The 16,496-nt window shown below is 40.1% G+C and overlaps 1 protein-coding gene across 1 annotated transcript; it reads right to left on the reverse strand.

Moving 5' to 3' along the window:
- Nucleotides 1–1,088: 1,088 nt before the first annotated feature.
- vtg3 (vitellogenin 3, phosvitinless) lies at nucleotides 1,089–13,097 on the reverse strand. Its single transcript, XM_071532624.1, has 27 exons — nucleotides 13,058–13,097; nucleotides 12,677–12,697; nucleotides 12,422–12,573; nucleotides 11,422–11,673; nucleotides 11,153–11,314; nucleotides 10,909–11,057; nucleotides 10,673–10,823; nucleotides 10,171–10,328; nucleotides 8,667–8,832; nucleotides 8,340–8,465; nucleotides 7,861–8,079; nucleotides 6,970–7,187; nucleotides 6,758–6,855; nucleotides 6,537–6,661; nucleotides 6,312–6,413; nucleotides 6,073–6,192; nucleotides 5,688–5,877; nucleotides 5,480–5,567; nucleotides 5,074–5,259; nucleotides 4,833–4,968; nucleotides 4,570–4,738; nucleotides 3,826–3,935; nucleotides 3,648–3,734; nucleotides 2,700–2,909; nucleotides 1,718–1,863; nucleotides 1,320–1,458; nucleotides 1,089–1,196 (listed from the first exon to the last, which is right to left on the reverse strand). Exons 1-27 carry the CDS (start codon nucleotides 13,095–13,097, stop codon nucleotides 1,089–1,091), a joined length of 3,828 nt encoding a protein of 1,275 aa, XP_071388725.1.
- Between the last annotated feature and the right edge of the window lie 3,399 nt (nucleotides 13,098–16,496).

Raw genomic sequence — 16,496 nt, forward strand, 5'->3', positions numbered from 1 at the left:
TTTGTCAACAGTAGTGAAACCAACTGTGTATATCACAGTCTTCATCAGATAAGCCTGGCAGGTAGACAAACTTGGCAGCCTCAGCATTTGGACTGTGTTTTTTGTTAAGTTTCCATCCCATCTCTAACAAAATTGAAGGAAAATAAGATTTGGCAAATAGAATGTCAGGTTAATTACATTCTATTTAACCAAACCACTTCAAAGTTTGCATCAGACAGCGCTGTCACTCTGTTGAGTCTAATGAGATTACATGATTCGATTTGAAGCAAGTTTATGATGATTTCCAGGGATTTCATCACTACTGCTGATCTTTGTGTAACTTGAAAATAGTGTGTGATATTTATCAATGAGCTCAGTTTATGCTTCAACCAATACAATATATCAGTAATTTGGTTATCACAAGTATTTTTCATTAAGAGCTCAGGGAAAGAATCCATTCTATATAGTCTTTAATCTTAGTGAGTGCATATTTTAGTAGAAGTAGAAAGTAGAAATGGAACTTGGTGGAGATATAGTTAGAAGTAGTAATGGTAAAGCAAAAGAAAACTAAAGAACAGATGCTGCTCTGCATTTTAATGTGAATCAAAAAGCAAAATTTGCTGAAACATTTCTTGGTCGATCCACTATGAAGATACAATATTTTGGGACAAACACAAATTTAGAAAATGTTTCTTCAAAGGAGGGTGTTCAAATATTTACATGCTTTCAAATGAGTAAATCTGGACCTTTGCAGATTATTTCCAAACTACTGACATCTGACGGATTACTGATACATCTTTTATGATCCTCACTTTCAACGTGGCGGTGAGATTTTGGTTGCAGTGTTATCTCTGTGAAAGAGGCATCTGGCTCCCATCTGGGCTGTGTTGTCTTTCTGCAACGCAAAACATATTTTATAAAACAAGCAAAAGCGGCATAGCTCTTTGCTTATTTTTGCTTGTCAGCTTTGCTCAGAAAACTGTCATAACTGCCATCCGCTGCCACACACACACACGCACACACACACAAACAAATTTACAGACATGCATAAAATTAGGAGGAACATTCAATTATGCTCAATCAAGCTGGCTTGTGTAGCTCACATGTCTTTACGCATCTCCAAAGCTGTCCATTGTTGTGTTGCTGGTGTAGTGTTGAAACTCCTGAAAACTGGCAACTGGCAATGGAATAGGAATAGCCTGGCGGTACACAGTATACTGACAAGACACAAAAATGACACAACCGTGTAAGTACAGCAGTCAAGATCAATTATATGCAATGCAAGGATTTAGGATTTATGCATAAAAAAAAATGTTGGCAGTGAATATTTCCTCCCACACCTCTGGGAATTTCAGCTTCATATCTATGCTGTCTGCTGAGGCAGCAACAACTGATGCAGAAACCTCCTGCTTGGCATTTATCTCATGTTGCTGGTAGAAGCCAAGAAGGAAAGCCATGCCTGGGATGTATCGTTCAACTCTGGGGAATGTAAAAAAAAAAAAAAAAAAACTAATTTAGCAGCAAAATGTGGCATTATGTATCTGTCATAATCGTAAACACTGAGTATGTTTTCCCTCGCTCTATGTAAAGCAAAGTGAGTGCTTAAAATTATGAATAGAAGTCCTACTTCACCTGCACCTCCTCCTCCTCCTCCTCCTTTCCCTTCACCTATTACCTCCCATCACAATACAATAGTCCTGAACTGCCCCCGTTATAAGATGCTTCCCACGCAGCTCACCTTCTGCCTATCTCCGCCATGGATTCTGGGATTTTCGTCCAGTGCACCTTGGCCTTGACTGTTGGCTTGGAGCCGGGCAGATGTGCAGTGGCAGCCTTCATTGACATTTCATAGGACTGACATTCAGCTCCCCATCTCATGTGTGCCTAGTCCATATACAAGAGATCAATCATGAAAGGAGGCCTCTCCAAATAACAGACTTTGGCCTCATCCTTAGCTTGCAATGTTCATAGATAATACATTAACCTTAACAGTCACCCCTGGAAAGAGCTAAGGAAACAATTATTTTACTTTAAATTGTCATCACTAGCAACTCAAATATCAACCGCCGATATTTTCTTTGTGGATTAGTCCACAAATCAGTCAAGTTGATAGACAGATTTTTCTTCTCATGTATTTTTTCACACTCAAAGTCGTTGTTGGGATGTCTGTTAAAAGGTTAAAGGGGCCATAAGTAAGATTTTTGCTGCTTTTGTGGGGGTTGATAGGGTTGTTGCTCAGTACCAATGACTTAACAATTACTTCACAAGGTGCTGAGATTTCTGTCTGTCAAAATTCACTTTCCAGCCTGTACTCTGTTTTGGAATGAAACATTTCTAAAGCATTCCCAATCTTCCTCCCCACCTACTAGAATTTTCAACAGTCCTCAACAGTTGAGGACGAGCGAGCGACCAGCATCGCAAGACATTTCCTTCTCAAGCCAAAAAAGCAAATGACAAGGCAGTTTTATTTTTACAGTCCTCAACGGGACAAGCGAGGTGGGTGTTGTTGCAAGGTTGTTGGAATTCCTACTGTTGATGCAATTCCTAATGCTCACTAACAGGCCGATAGAAGTCACAGAATACTGAACTGCACGTTTAACATGCTCAAATTACAACTCCTTAATGCTGAAGCCAAGCAAAATGCACACACGCCAAGATACACATCTGAATAAATCATAGCAAAATAACCCGACTGCCCTTCCTGTCTATGTATTATTTACCTTTGCCTCGGCATGGAGCTTATTCAGAGTGGCATCGGTGCACATCTTCCAGTTGGCTTCTTCTCCAACTTGGGACACAATCAGCTGGCCATTCTCGATGTCTGCCTCTGGCGTGTAGTAGACCGCTGCATCGTAACCCTCAGGCTTCGTGTTGCCACTCATGGCTAGGGCTTTGATGTTGAACACAGCTTCAGGTGTGGAGTCCCAGCCCTAAGGAATAGAATAGAAAACAGTTCATTAGGCTTCATGGTTTTGGGTGCATCATATCCAGTATGGTTGAGTACTGATCATGTAACATTGGTTGTGGAGGGGGCAATGAGGCAAGAATCAAGGGAAGAATCAAACAAAGGCAATTTCAGGAAACAAAATACAAATATGCTGTATTCAGGTGCGGCCTTAACAAGTCATTTAGTCTATTATTGAGTCCCAAATTCATAATTTTCTTAAAATAAGTGAAAAAATCTGCCAATGGGTTTCGATAATTTTACTTGTTTCCAATACAAATCAGCTTGTTTCAAGATTTTTGTATAATCAAGTGTCATTTTCTTGATAGTAGTGCAGTGACCTGCCTTATTCTGACTTGAAACAAGTGAAGCTGCATTGGTAACAAGTGGAGTTATCTCACCCCATTGGCAGAATTTTTCTCTTGGTTTAAGAAAAATAAGATTTCAAGGCTGAATATCAGACTAAATGACTTGATAAGATGGACATTTTTTTGCAGTACACCACTGGTTATCAAGTGCATCAATTATAATCTGAAAATGTTCAAAGGGTGGCATGACTGGAAAAGGGTTGTGAAGCACTGGGTATAATGGTGATGCTTTATGGGATCAGCACAGTTGAAACACATACAGTATTTGAACAATCGGATTGCTTGACTGAAACTGCCCATTGCGTAAAGTGAAACATAAATTAGGGTGTCACTCTTTGTAGATTGCTTTAGCGTACTTCTGTTACGATGTCAGGATGACTGTGACGAGACCTTCTACTGCTTGAGGCTGAATCCGAGGACAGACTTAATTGCTTGGTGGCTTCCTGTAAACATAAATAAGGATTAGGAGAATTTGAATGGAAAAAACGACAGAACAGGTGTTGTGATAATAACTGTGCAAGCGTAGCCAAATACCTTGGAAAGCCTCCTCAGAGTTTCAAGCAGTTGGTGCACGCTCATTGGATGCCTGCTTGGTCCGGCGTTAACCTCAAAGTGGATTTTGTCAACAGGATTGGTTGCATGGACTAATGAAGGAGACACATGTTAAACGTGCATAAGCATCCACATATAGTGATGAAATTATAGTTTCTTTGTTGCATGAACTGTACACACAGAGCAAAAAAGGTGCAAACTGGAACCGAAAATAGTTCTTCGGAGTGATGCCATAAGAGAACCATTTCTGGTTCCACAAAGAACCTCTCAAGAACATTTTAATATGGTTCTTTGGGTTCTTAATTCTTAGTTATTGAATGGTAGATGATGCCATAAATGTGGAAAATAACCGAAATCCTTCATAGTATATATTGTGTAATTGCAAATGAGGCTATACAAGGGCAGATCAAAAACACAATGCAGGTGTCTTAAGCAAAGGAGTGCAGACATGGTTCCTTAAAGAACCTTGGTCTGAAAGGTTCTTTGTGGAACCAAATGGTTGTTCTGTGGCGTCATTCTGAAGAACCGTCTTCGGTTCCAGTTCGCACCTTTATTTTTCTGTGTATGACCCTTACACTCAATATTTATGTTGGATCTGTTAATACAGTATTTTTTTACTTTGCTGACTTGATGTTATGTACACCGTGTCACCAAGGCAACATGTAAATGCACCTGGAGATCAGACTGCTTCTCATTCTGAAATAATATTGGACTTGTTGTGTATACCTGGGACAACTTTGCATGCCAAGTGGGTGTAACCCAGGAAATAGTACAGTGGGTACTCCTCATGGTAATACTCTCTCTTCAGCTCAGATTCCACACAGAGACTTGCTCCATAAATGTTACTCTCGGCGCACATTGTGGCTTTTGGATGCCACAAGTCTGATGGCATGATCTGTTTGATTGAATTGCAAGAGACATATTCAGTTCTGTGAATCTTCAGCAGCTGAGTCGAACTCCTAATCTCCCCCAAAACCTTCTGATTGTACCTCAGACTCAGATTTCACAACTGTGGGGCCCATGTTAACGACTTCATCATTGGCATCCATGACGTTGGGCATCATTGGGGTCATTTTAGCCAAAGCGGGCTCCTCAATGTTCCTAGAGACTGCGTACACATTGGAGCTGTTGGACGGAAAGGGAAAGTGGAATAAGTTGGCATATCGGCTTCACTGTGGATAACTTGTATATAACTTAAACATAATTGTATAATAAAACCGCTAAACATACTTGATGGAGGCGAGTTCAAACTCTTTATTGCAAGGAGGGAAGTCAAGCTCAAATTTCTTTTCTCTGATATTAATTTTGGCGGTAAACTTCCATGGGATGGCGATTGGAAATTTACTCTTCAGCTCAACACCACACTGGAACAGCTCTGTGTTGATCCCGTGGAAAACCCAGAAATCCTTGGTGAAACTATGAAATAGAATTGAATTCAATAGTTTTAACTCAGTTTTAATTCAGTTCCAATATGCAATGGCAATGTGGTGATGGAGAGACAAAGTCTACAAAGTTAACAGAACACTACTATAAAGTTGGGGAAATGATTTCTTCTTCAGCTCTCTTTTCAAATAACATGGTATGTTTTGGATAAGTTAATTATGTCTACACATCAGTGAACATTGAATATAATTACCCAACAAAACCGTCAGTCTCCAGTGAAATTTCAGAAGTCAGGAGTTGTCCAAGACGCTCGGTTAGTGGTGGATTTACTGAGGCCTTGGCTGCATAAGAAAAAAAAATTGCTAATGGTTTAGATCAAATAAAAAAGATGATTTTCATGATTCATCAACACTGATTAGATTTGTGTGGCTGGTCATATCCTGTAGGATTGGAGTCCTCACCATTAACTGTGATACCATTGACTGTTTCATAATATTTGCTGATCTCCAGTGGGAGACCCAGGGTGGTGGCTTGGAAATAGCGAGTCTCAAAGATCAGGAATGGCTTGGTTTTGTGCCATGAAATGCCCCTCTGGAGATTTTCAATCATACCCCAGACAGGGCTTTCTTTGCCTGCAGAAGGACTGACAGCCTGCATAGAAGTACAATCACAGGAGAGCAGCATGTAACAGGTTTGGCACACTGTGTGACATTATGTAACTTAGGGTCCTTTTGTTAACTGAACTGGCTTTGACATTGAGATGGACCATAATTCATGCTTTATTGATAAATTCGATCATATGAGCCCACTTGTTAATTAATTGTTATGATGATGCCTTCATCTTACCTTGATGACTTCATGAATGAACTCTTTGTTCAGATCAGCAAAGAACCACTCCTGTCCAGAGGCCCGTGAATAGACAGACAGAACAGGCTTGTCTTCAGGCAAAGTCTCCCAGTTTTGGAGCTGAAAATGACACAACTTTATTACTCAACCCAAGAAAAAAGCTGAACCTTGAGTAAGTGAAACATCAGAGGTACTATAGATGTGACAATTTAGACTTCAAATCTCAGTCATAAACTCACCACGTTGAAAATAGCCTGGAAGTCGCTGAAACTAAGATCTCCTTGTAATCCAGGGATGTTGGCGCCAAACAGTTCCTTAATTCCGTCAGCACGGATACCCAACTTTAGCACAAATGGAAAAGTGAGTGATTACTATTTAAGAGAGGTACAGAGGTAGAGGTAGAGGTAGAGAGGTACCCATTAACAACAAAGGTTGTCATGGTAAAATATTGAACTCCATTGTACCTCCAGGAGCTGCAGAATTCTACCAATGAAGTAGAATTTTCCTTTCATCAAGATCTCAGTAGGGAGGATGCTTGTTGCACTTCTTAGCATGAGGACTTCTGAGGCTGTGCCAATTAGGAAATCGTCTGGATTGAAAAAGACACAAAATTGTCATATAAAGTTTTCAGAGATATCACGGAAACTGCTTCAACTTACAGTTGTGCCGCTCTGTTTCAACATACCATTAAACCAGTCCATGAGCAATGCTTTGCTGTAATGATAACTGAGACGACCGAATTTAGGGGCCAGAATTTTCATGGCTACATTGCAGGCTGTTGAGCTAGGGCAGAGACCACAAAAAAAAAAGTTTCAATGATAAAAATCAAAAGCAGGAGAGCACTGAATGTCATGGAATGTGATAATCAACCAAACATTGTTGCATTGCTACACTCACAGGAAGTGATTGTCTGGAGTGCTGGATCTGGCAAAGCTCCTCATGTAGGAATATGCAAAACTGGCAACATGGAGGTCTTTCTCCTCCAGTAGGTGTGCAGTCACTGTGGACACCAGAGCCATTGGCGGCTTAGTCTCAAACAGGATCACGAAGGCCAGCATGCGTATCTCGACAGGGAGGTCCTTTTGCACGAACAGACTCATGGTGACGTCCTGGACCTGAAAGCAGAAGTGTTATAATGATAAGGAATCCAAGAGGAACAGGGCTTTAGCTGATGCATTCTACCACCCACAGTTGGGGTGAATTCTGAAATCTCATTCTATTGTAGCACAGTCTCACTAAATTTCTTGAAATGGTCTAGGGGGCGTATCATGTACCAGGTTTGATTCTGGCCCAGAAGCTTTGTCTCTCTCTCCCAATCTTTCTTGTCTCTCTCTACTTTGAACTGCTGGCTCTCAGATGCCAACATTCTTCTCCTTATACCCATAAAACCTTGTGTTTTGGGGTTGTTTCCTGTTGCTGGTTCAGATTACATTCTCACTCCTAATGAACCGCACCACAGTTTGCTTGGTAGAGGACCAATAACTGCATTTTGAGGTGTCCCAGCGTGGTTATTTGGTGCCACCTGAGTTTGAATGGCATTATTCTCACCTAATTTTTTTCTCAGCGAACTGAAATAAAGGAGCAAACGCTCCAGAGTTCATGTAAACCACTGCTTAATCTGAACACACCCTTATTCTGAATTGGATTGAATTTTCTGAATTTTCAGAGTATGGGATACAGATCATGTTTATAGCATAAATATGTTCATATGAAGACATACTATACTGCTTTGATAATTGAGTGTCTATAAATCTTTCAGTGTTACTGCACACCATCTAGTGCTCTTACACTGTGAGGGTCTCTGGTAGCTATGAGTCTCATAGCCTGCACAGCAGCACTCAGCACATGGGCGGGGAGCTCCACGGGGGTGGCAGCCACTCCAGGGAGGAAGCGCATGATGGTTTTAATGCTGCCTGGATGACCAGCATTCCCCAGGGCTTTCAGGACGATGACCATGTCTGCGTCATTGCCCTTCTTCAGACCATCCAGGGCCATGTCCAGCAGAGGCTAGCATGGAGGTTAACCAAAAATAAACAAGTATTCAACACCACATTTGCATGTTACATGTTAGGCATTTAGCTGATGCCACTATCCAGAGTGACTTTCAATGAGGGCATGAGAAGAATAAGCTTTACTGGTTAATGTTACGCTTAAACAGTAAATTCCTATCACATGTCATAAAAAATATGGTTAGTAAGCTGTCGTATTTTCATTGGATGTCTCAAATATTTATTAAAGAAAATGGATTTCTTGCTATGTTTGATTACCTGAACAGCAGCTACTGGACAAGGTGTGTAATAGGAACAGTACTTATTCACCAGGGAGCCGTAGGCAAGCACCACAGTGTGCCACACATATGTATTGGATTTACTGAAGGGCATGGTCAGGAACTCCTGGGAAAGGAGAGACAATATTTTTTTTACTGGATCTCTCATCTGGATTTCCCACAGAAAGCCTTTTCTATTACTTACGATTGATGCTGAAACAATTTCCTTGATATATTTCAGCATCTCTCATTTATTATAGAGAGACTGCCCATGGTATCATGTTCCTACACTGTGCAAATTACTTCTCCTTCTTCAGTGAGAGCTCACTTTAGCCATCTCAACCAATTCAGGAATAGCCTGGAGATGGTTAAACGCCAACAGAAGGGTTTCCAAAGCTTCAGTGGCAGACACGTCTCCAGCCTTGAACCTCAGCTCCAGGAACTTCAGGATTCGGGCATCGTTGACCTCAACGATCATGTCCAGAAACCAACGTCTAACAACCACAAGGGAAAGAAGATAAAATGCATTAAACAGAAATTCAATGGTCTTATCACTTATGTAGCTTAGATGAGAATGATCCTTATTTCCAAAAAAGTCGAAAGAGAAACAATAAAACGTAAAGATGTGTAAATGCCAAGCTCAGATGTAGCTTTTCATTACACTGGTACACTGTGAAAATGTCATTAGTAAATGTCAATAGTAATGTGCTACACTGAATTTGTCACATAATGTTTATTGCTATGCTGGACCTATGTAGTGGCAGGATGCTACTAATGTTATAAGCTGCTGATCTGTTATGCCAACAGTTTTGCTGAATCAAGGACTTCGATTTGGTCTAGTTTTACTTTGTCTTCTGTTTTCTGTTCTGTAAATGAATGTACAGAGAGCAGAGCGACCTAACACAGCACATAAGGGAGAAATAACATTATTGCCCATCAGCTATAATTGCTAACTCTATTTATGATTTATGAAGATCATCTGGCCGTTTGGCAAAAGCCTTGCAAATGTGCATCTATAATTGGTCAATCAAAATTATTCGCCTTGATGATAATGGTCCTGGTGTTTTTGTGTTAGAGACATGATATTCTCTATTTGCTCGTTGAGGGTGTGTGTATGCAGTGATGACTGGAAGGGGGGTGGGGTGGGGGGTGAGTGGGGAGGGGGGGGGGGGGGGGGGGGGGGGGGGCTGTGGGTAAGGGGTGAAAAATGTCTTTCACCTTGTTAGATAATTATCTGTATATCAAAATCGCATCCCATCACTCCCAAACACCCGTCACAAAATTACGTATTTTCATGCAGTTTTTTTTTTTCATGTAATTCCACCCAATAATACCATCACAGATTTTTGGACACCCCTCCCTCTGCCCCTCCCATTATAAAAAACCTGCAGCTTTACAACTTTCAAAGTGACACAAGTGGCAACATGGTATTTTTGGGTGTTCACCTCTGAAAACCAACCATCCATTTCCTAAGATAACCATGGTTGCATTCTGGTGGCTGGAATTTGTTCCCTTTGAAGAATCAGGAATTTGTGAAGCTCAATGAATTATGTGAAACATTCTGTTTCAACTGGAAATAAGTCAAATTATAGAAGCAAGATAGACACCATTGAAATTATGTTTTCTTGTGACTTTAAACTTTGATTTTACCAATTGGAGTTTGCTTGTTTTTTTCATCAGTAGTACTACAGTTGGTTTGATTTATTTGCTACTTGAATGCTGAAAAATTTGCATTCTTTATATTTTGTAGAACTTGGGAAAGATGGGAATTGTTCTGCGTGATTATCCTAAATGGACCAAAGATGAGCTCTGTATGATAGCTAAATACTCACCTGTGTTCCTCATTTCCTGCAAATTGCTTCCACATCGCCTCGAGGCCTTCGAAGGGGATCACACGGAGGAGCTGATACAACTTAATGGTTTCCTCAGTTGTTGCGCTGTCAATCTGGTAAATATTAGCTTGAGCCAAATGCTTAATAAGTTCAACAGCCTGTGGAGATAAACAGAGATAACTACCATTTGAGAAAGTGATGCTTAGACATTTACAAATTAGCATTATGGCACTGTGATAACTTAGGTCCTTGGTGGAAAATGTATTGCACTTTTTGAGACTCAATCCACTATATTAGAAATATTGAATGCTGAAATTTCAATTGTTTTTAATAATATTTGTTTTCATCATATCCATCCATTTTATTGATTGCCCCTTTTATCTGTTATCATAGCTGCTATCTATTGTTTGCTTTGCTTATCGTTGTTTGCTTATATCTTTCTGGAAAGCACTTTCTGCTTCTTTCTGGAAAAGTGCTTTATGAATATGAAAATCATTGTTACCTTTGGCACCGGGTCGTCCAGGTTTTCCATCAGAATGGGGATATTGGCTTCCTTATCGACAAACTTGTACACCAGGCTGCCCTTGCTCTCCATGGGGCCGACAGTGAGGTTTACAGCTGTGTCAGTAACACCAAGCAGCACCAATTCCTTCCTGCAAGAGAGGACATTTAAAGTGACCATTTTGGATCAGCATTGGAGGTGAGTGGGCAGAATCTGCAGATATTTCGTTATCTTACATTGCTTGCATCTTAAAACTACCACCCTTCACATTGAAGGGAGTGAAATGCTGTCGCTCCAGACCGTGGGCTCTGGCAATGAGACCTCCCTCTGCTGTTGGTCTGACTGTGTAAACATATCTCACAGTTGAAACGACCGATTCTCCTTTCTAGATTGGAGGACACAAACAAAAAAGATTATTGACTACAGCCTATTTCATTTACTATCGTGGAATCAGATCTAGCCGTGGTGAGATAAACAGACCTCTTTGGATATTTTGTCGACAACAGTCGTAGCCATTCCCCGGTAAATTGCTGCTTTCTTCCTGCAGTTACTGACATCAACAACTTGAGTGATGATCATCTCCTTTGTTTTCATGTTTTCCTCAATTGCATAGTTACTCTGGCACAATCCATGGATGCCAACCTGCAGACAAAATAATTTTACTTATTTACTTACATGTTTCTGATACTTTCGAGATTTTATGGTAAGAGTGGAGCAAATCATTGGTCAGTTATGACTCGACCACATACCTCCTCAAGCTCGTAGACTCTCTGGGTGGTCTTGACAGTGACTTGGAAGAAACCAAGTATCCCTCTCACAATGTTGACAATAGTGTCAGAAACCTCAGCAGGAGCAAGGATTTCACTAACACGTCCGTTGGCATACTCAAACATGAAGGGCTTGACAAACTGGGCCGCGATGCGCTTGGTGAGCTTTGGGGAGGCATCAAAGGAATTCTTCCCAGGGAAACCATTGAACTCCTCAAAGGCCAGATCTGAAACCTTTGAACCAGGGAATGAAATGAGCAGTTTGGCTGGCTAATTTATGGTTCAATGTCAAAATGGCAGCATCCATGCATACAACATACATGCATATTTCAAACAGTAGATGGCGCACAGGTGCTGTGGAGAGATTGGCGCACGCTAGAACTGTTTGCCACTTTTTATATTGTGTTGCTCGCTAAAGTTATAGCTGAAGTGGAATATATATTATCAACACTATAGTCATTGAATAACCAAACTTGAAGGCACTTGAAGTCGTAATCTGCCAAGTCACAAACTTATTTTCGTGCATGCATTTATTGTTTCTGCATTTTGTGAATGAAATCAAACAAGGTGTACGAAATTCACAAGGTAACAGTTGGCGCCCCATAAAACTTAAAGTTTGTATACAAATGGTTTAAAAAAAATGTAAAAGAACGTACACATTTTTACATGTTGAACAGTTTCACATGAAACTGATGAGGGGCTGCAAAGGTCTGTGCAACTTTTTAACAGATGTTTATCAAATGTACATACAAATATTTTATAATACATGAATAAATGATAAATGATAAATGGTATACTAGCAATAACATTCTTTACTATGAATCAGATACTAAATTAACTAATTTAACATCATGTCATTACTAATGATGTCCTACTCAGTTACAATATTTATAATATGATAAGCAACTTGTTATTTAATTCCTCATTAACTCATAGCTTGTTAGGCTTAGAAAGTTTCAATATTCTAAATTGTTAGCCTTACCTGAAGCATGAAGGTTTGTGCAGACACACCAATAATCTTCACCTTACACATCATTCTCACTCCTGACTCTGCAAGGTTTGGCATGCCACGTCCAAAATTCACCACTCCCTCATACTTGTACTCATAGGTTTTCCTAGGGTTCAGGCCTGGCTCTGAAATGTATTACCAAAATAAAATGTCATTTTTACTTATTCCATATGGACAGCCTTTGAATAAGCTCATTTTATTATTCTGTTCAAGAAGAAAAACACTCACCATAATGGACGCTTTCACAAGCTAAAATTGTAAGAAAAAAGTAACATCAATATTATAATTTGAGAATTTTTATGAATATTTGAGCACATTCATGTCTGAATTACTTTAGCTGATGAACAGGTAAATGAAGAGCTGTAAACAAGTTGATATCTCGCCTTTCCAAAGCATCACATTTTCACAATTCAAGAAAACATCTTATTTCTTCATTGATGGAATGCATTTGAAAATATGCACCAGGTTGTAAAAAAGGTCTCATGAACCCAAGGCTTACGAGTCATGCCCAACCCATTAAGAATTGTGTAAACCATCTTTTCAAGTAAAATATGAATAGAACTGAAACTGAAGTTACAAGGCGTTCATGCAAAAGCAATAAAAACTTACTGGCCAGGGCCACAAGGCAACAGAGGAGGAACCCCCGCATGGTGAAATCCAGGAGTGGGGGCTAGCATTTCACATTTTTCCTTTATATACTGTCATTGATTTTCAATGGGAAAACGAGTTGCATAGATGCTTGTGGGCAGGCTGCAGTTTGGTTTAGATATTTGGTTGGTTTAAAGTAAACATATTGTGAACATAGGGACAAAGGTAGGTAGGAGAAAGTAGGAGTGTCTGCAATTGAGCCATGTTGACCGGTGACATTGTCAGAATGACATCAGTGACATATGAAAGACACTGTCAAAAATAAATAGTTCAGACGGTTCTGTAAAACTTACAAAACCTAACCTTTTAAAGTCTTACAAACCACACTATTGGCCTAGATACAATCTGATAAAGTTTGTTGAATGTGGTGCAGTGTTCGGGTCATTTTGACCCGAACACCGGAAACTTTTTTACTAGAAGAAAAATGATACTATGAATTATTTTCTAAACCTGAAACTCCATGGCCTTGGCTTATTTTCTGTGAAGAACACGTGAAAGAACACATTTTCACTGAGAACCCCCCCCCAACACATTTACGTCCCTGACCTGATGTTCAGGTCAATTTGACCCAAGAGAAATGAAAGGGAAGAAACTGTAGGTGAAAACAGACAGGAAATAGTAAATATGAAACAAAAAGGTGACTTCACTTCTTCTTCTTCACCTTCATCTAAAATTTGCTCTCACACACTTATGCATACATGTATTCTTTTTGTCTTTCACTCAATCAGATTTGCGGCATATTTCATAGATTGAACACACAACGCTCTCCACCATGATATAGACAATATTGCCAAAAGAAAATGTTCCAAGCCTAGTCCCACCTCCACCCACCCACACACACACACACACACACACACACACACACACTCACAAACACACATGTGCATGCACCATGCACGCACGCACGCATGCACACACACACACACACACACACACACACACACACACACACACACACACACACACACAGACATACACACACCTGACATGAGGTTGCAACACTCTTGTATTCCAAGCACCAAGAACCCTTTGCTCCCCACCCTCTTCACGCTCTATACTGTGGTAACCGGCACAATGTTAACTGTAAATATTTGACATTTTCTTGCACTGTACCAGGGACAAAGCAGATAAAAAGCTCTGCAGTGTGTGGGTCACTTCCACAATCCATCAATATTATCAGAAGAATCTCTACTTGGGCCTTGGAGTTAATACTTGAAAGAGAGAAACAAAAAGTGATGTGGAAGATGATGAGGATAATATAGAAATCAATCCTGCGATAAATTGATGTATTGTTGCTGTATTGTTTAAAATCCATATGTCCTGGGTCAGTTTGACCCAGTGAACCTTATCAAAAGGTCCAAAAAGTTAACATAACACAAGGGTTAAAAAGTGTAATTATATCACTGCAAGATGTGTGCATGCTAGAAATTGTTGTAGTAGAATGTTTTATATTTATTAAGTTTACATTATGTCATGATTTTTAGGTTTGTAAGTCATAGGCAAGACCATGATGTGATTTTCCTTGAATAAACTTGAAGAATTAGAAACTTGTCTTGTTTTGAATGTTAGAAAAATACATCAAAGTCAAAACCACCATTTTTTAATCGCTCAGAAAACTGAGTAAACACATTTTTCACAGCTAAATGGAGCAATAAACCCAGTGGGACACACTCTGATTCCCTCAGTGAAACCCAGCCAGGTGGAGTGAATGAATGGAAGATGCTGGCTGGCTTCCTCCATAAGCGATGCCAGTGTCCCCCAGTAACATCACAAAGCTCTCTTCCAGGCTACAACAAAGTCAGAAAGTGTGGTGAATCGTTCCTCTTCGTGCCAATTTTTCCTGCCTCAGTCTCCAGTGCCCAGACAGTGCTACAGAACCTAGAGGGCTACAGGAACAGCCATTTTGATATGTGCAGCTTTAGGGTGATGACATCAAGCAGCAATCAGCCACATTTGAGTAGCTATTCTTCTTGCTGTCTTTCAGGGTTACTTACTGATTGCACTACGCGTCGGTCCCCTGTGTGATTATACTAAGGGGCCGGGTCTCTTGGCCATCATACATCTTTCATTTCTACTCCTCATTTTACCTAATCTTCTGCTTCTGCTTATTTTTTAGTTTCAGCATCATCCAATTTCCTCAGTTTTCCCCCAAATTCAATTCATTAAGTGTATTTTCTCACATCCGTGAACTGAAATGAGTGACTCTTCAGGACAAATTAGGCTTAGGCAGTTCATCTTAAAATTGTGTAGACTTGCAGCAGCAGATTGTGATGTGATGCAATGATGTGAACTTCACCACCTCAATTTAGCACTTCCACTAGTTTTTCACTAGTTTTCCACTGTGGGCCAAACCTGGTGCTTGAACTTAGTTCCCAGGTTCCTCTCCACTTTTCACTGCCCTGTGACTGAAACAAACAAACTAGGGAACTCAGGACACTTTACTTGGCCCTACAGAAAGTAAAGGTATTGTTACAGGCATCAGCAGAGCTGTTACACCTTAGTCAAGTCCAAGTCAGTTCCAAAATGAGGTCCATTTGAGTTCAGGTTAAGAGGGTCAAAGGGTCCAAGTCCAAGATTAGAGTAAATCAAGTCTTATTCAAGACTGAGACCAAAATCCGCAATAAACAGCATTCATGTCTTTCCAAATGCAAAAATAGTGATTATGGACTTTCTTAAGGATCGACAGAGATGTAGATCTACCCGCAGGAACTCTGCACTGTATGCTTCAACATCCAACAAATGAATGCAATGGATTTGACTAATTATTGCATCAAAGTTTTAGGGCCATTACATACTATACACAGGTGTAATCCTTTAAACATTTTGTAGTGCTGGAGAAAACATAAATAAAGGTGGACCAGGGACAGAAAAATGGATCTTTGAAAACTTTAAGATAGGTGTGAAAAAGTCAAGTTAACATCCAGTAGTGGCCAAGTACGACTCTTTAACAGGGCAAATGCTTGCTGACACAGGTCTTAATCCTGGGTGATTTGTTTCCCTAATCACTGTGGCACCCTGCTGCCCAGGAAACAGGTTGTTAATTAGGATTATTCTGGTGATAAGACCATGGCCAATGTTTCTCAGTGGAAACACAGTAAGAAATTTTGTTCTAGCGCTTAAAACCCAGACTTGAGTTACTGTGCCAAAGTACAGTACCAAGGCTTTTGGCCCACAGTGAAACGAGGGTTCCCCATTTTGTCCAGTAGATGGAGCCATTGCCCTTGCTACTGATTGTCATGTTGCAAGAGAGAATGGAAGAAGCTCTTGTAACTCTTATTAATAAATAACTTGTAGAGAAAATATGTACTATTCCAATGTATTGATTATCATGAGTTCATCATGTGCTTTCCATGTGAGGGTTTATGACTGTCATGCATAGACGAGATCCTATTGTTCCTGA

The sequence above is a fragment of the Centroberyx affinis genome, unplaced genomic scaffold, assembly GCF_046629955.1.
Source record: "Centroberyx affinis isolate AG114_WGS23_722 - 3 ecotype Tasmania unplaced genomic scaffold, CSIRO-AGI_Caff_v1 ptg002225l_1, whole genome shotgun sequence".
Classification (NCBI taxonomy): Eukaryota; Metazoa; Chordata; class Actinopteri; order Beryciformes; family Berycidae; genus Centroberyx; species Centroberyx affinis.

What these genes read in the sequence shown, in the direction of transcription:
- vtg3 (XM_071532624.1), bottom strand. Translation starts at nt 13,097, where the DNA reads ATGCGGGGGTTCCTCCTCTGTTGCCTTGTGGCCCTGGCCA. An exon ending in TCATTCATGAAGTCATCAAG is followed by an intron (nt 5,878 to 6,072) that starts GTAAGATGAAGG and finishes ACTTCTATGCAG; the next exon opens with GCTGTCAGTCCTTCTGCAGG. An exon ending in ATCCTGACATCGTAACAGAA is followed by an intron (nt 2,910 to 3,647) that starts GTACGCTAAAGC and finishes TCTATTCCTTAG; the next exon opens with GGCTGGGACTCCACACCTGA.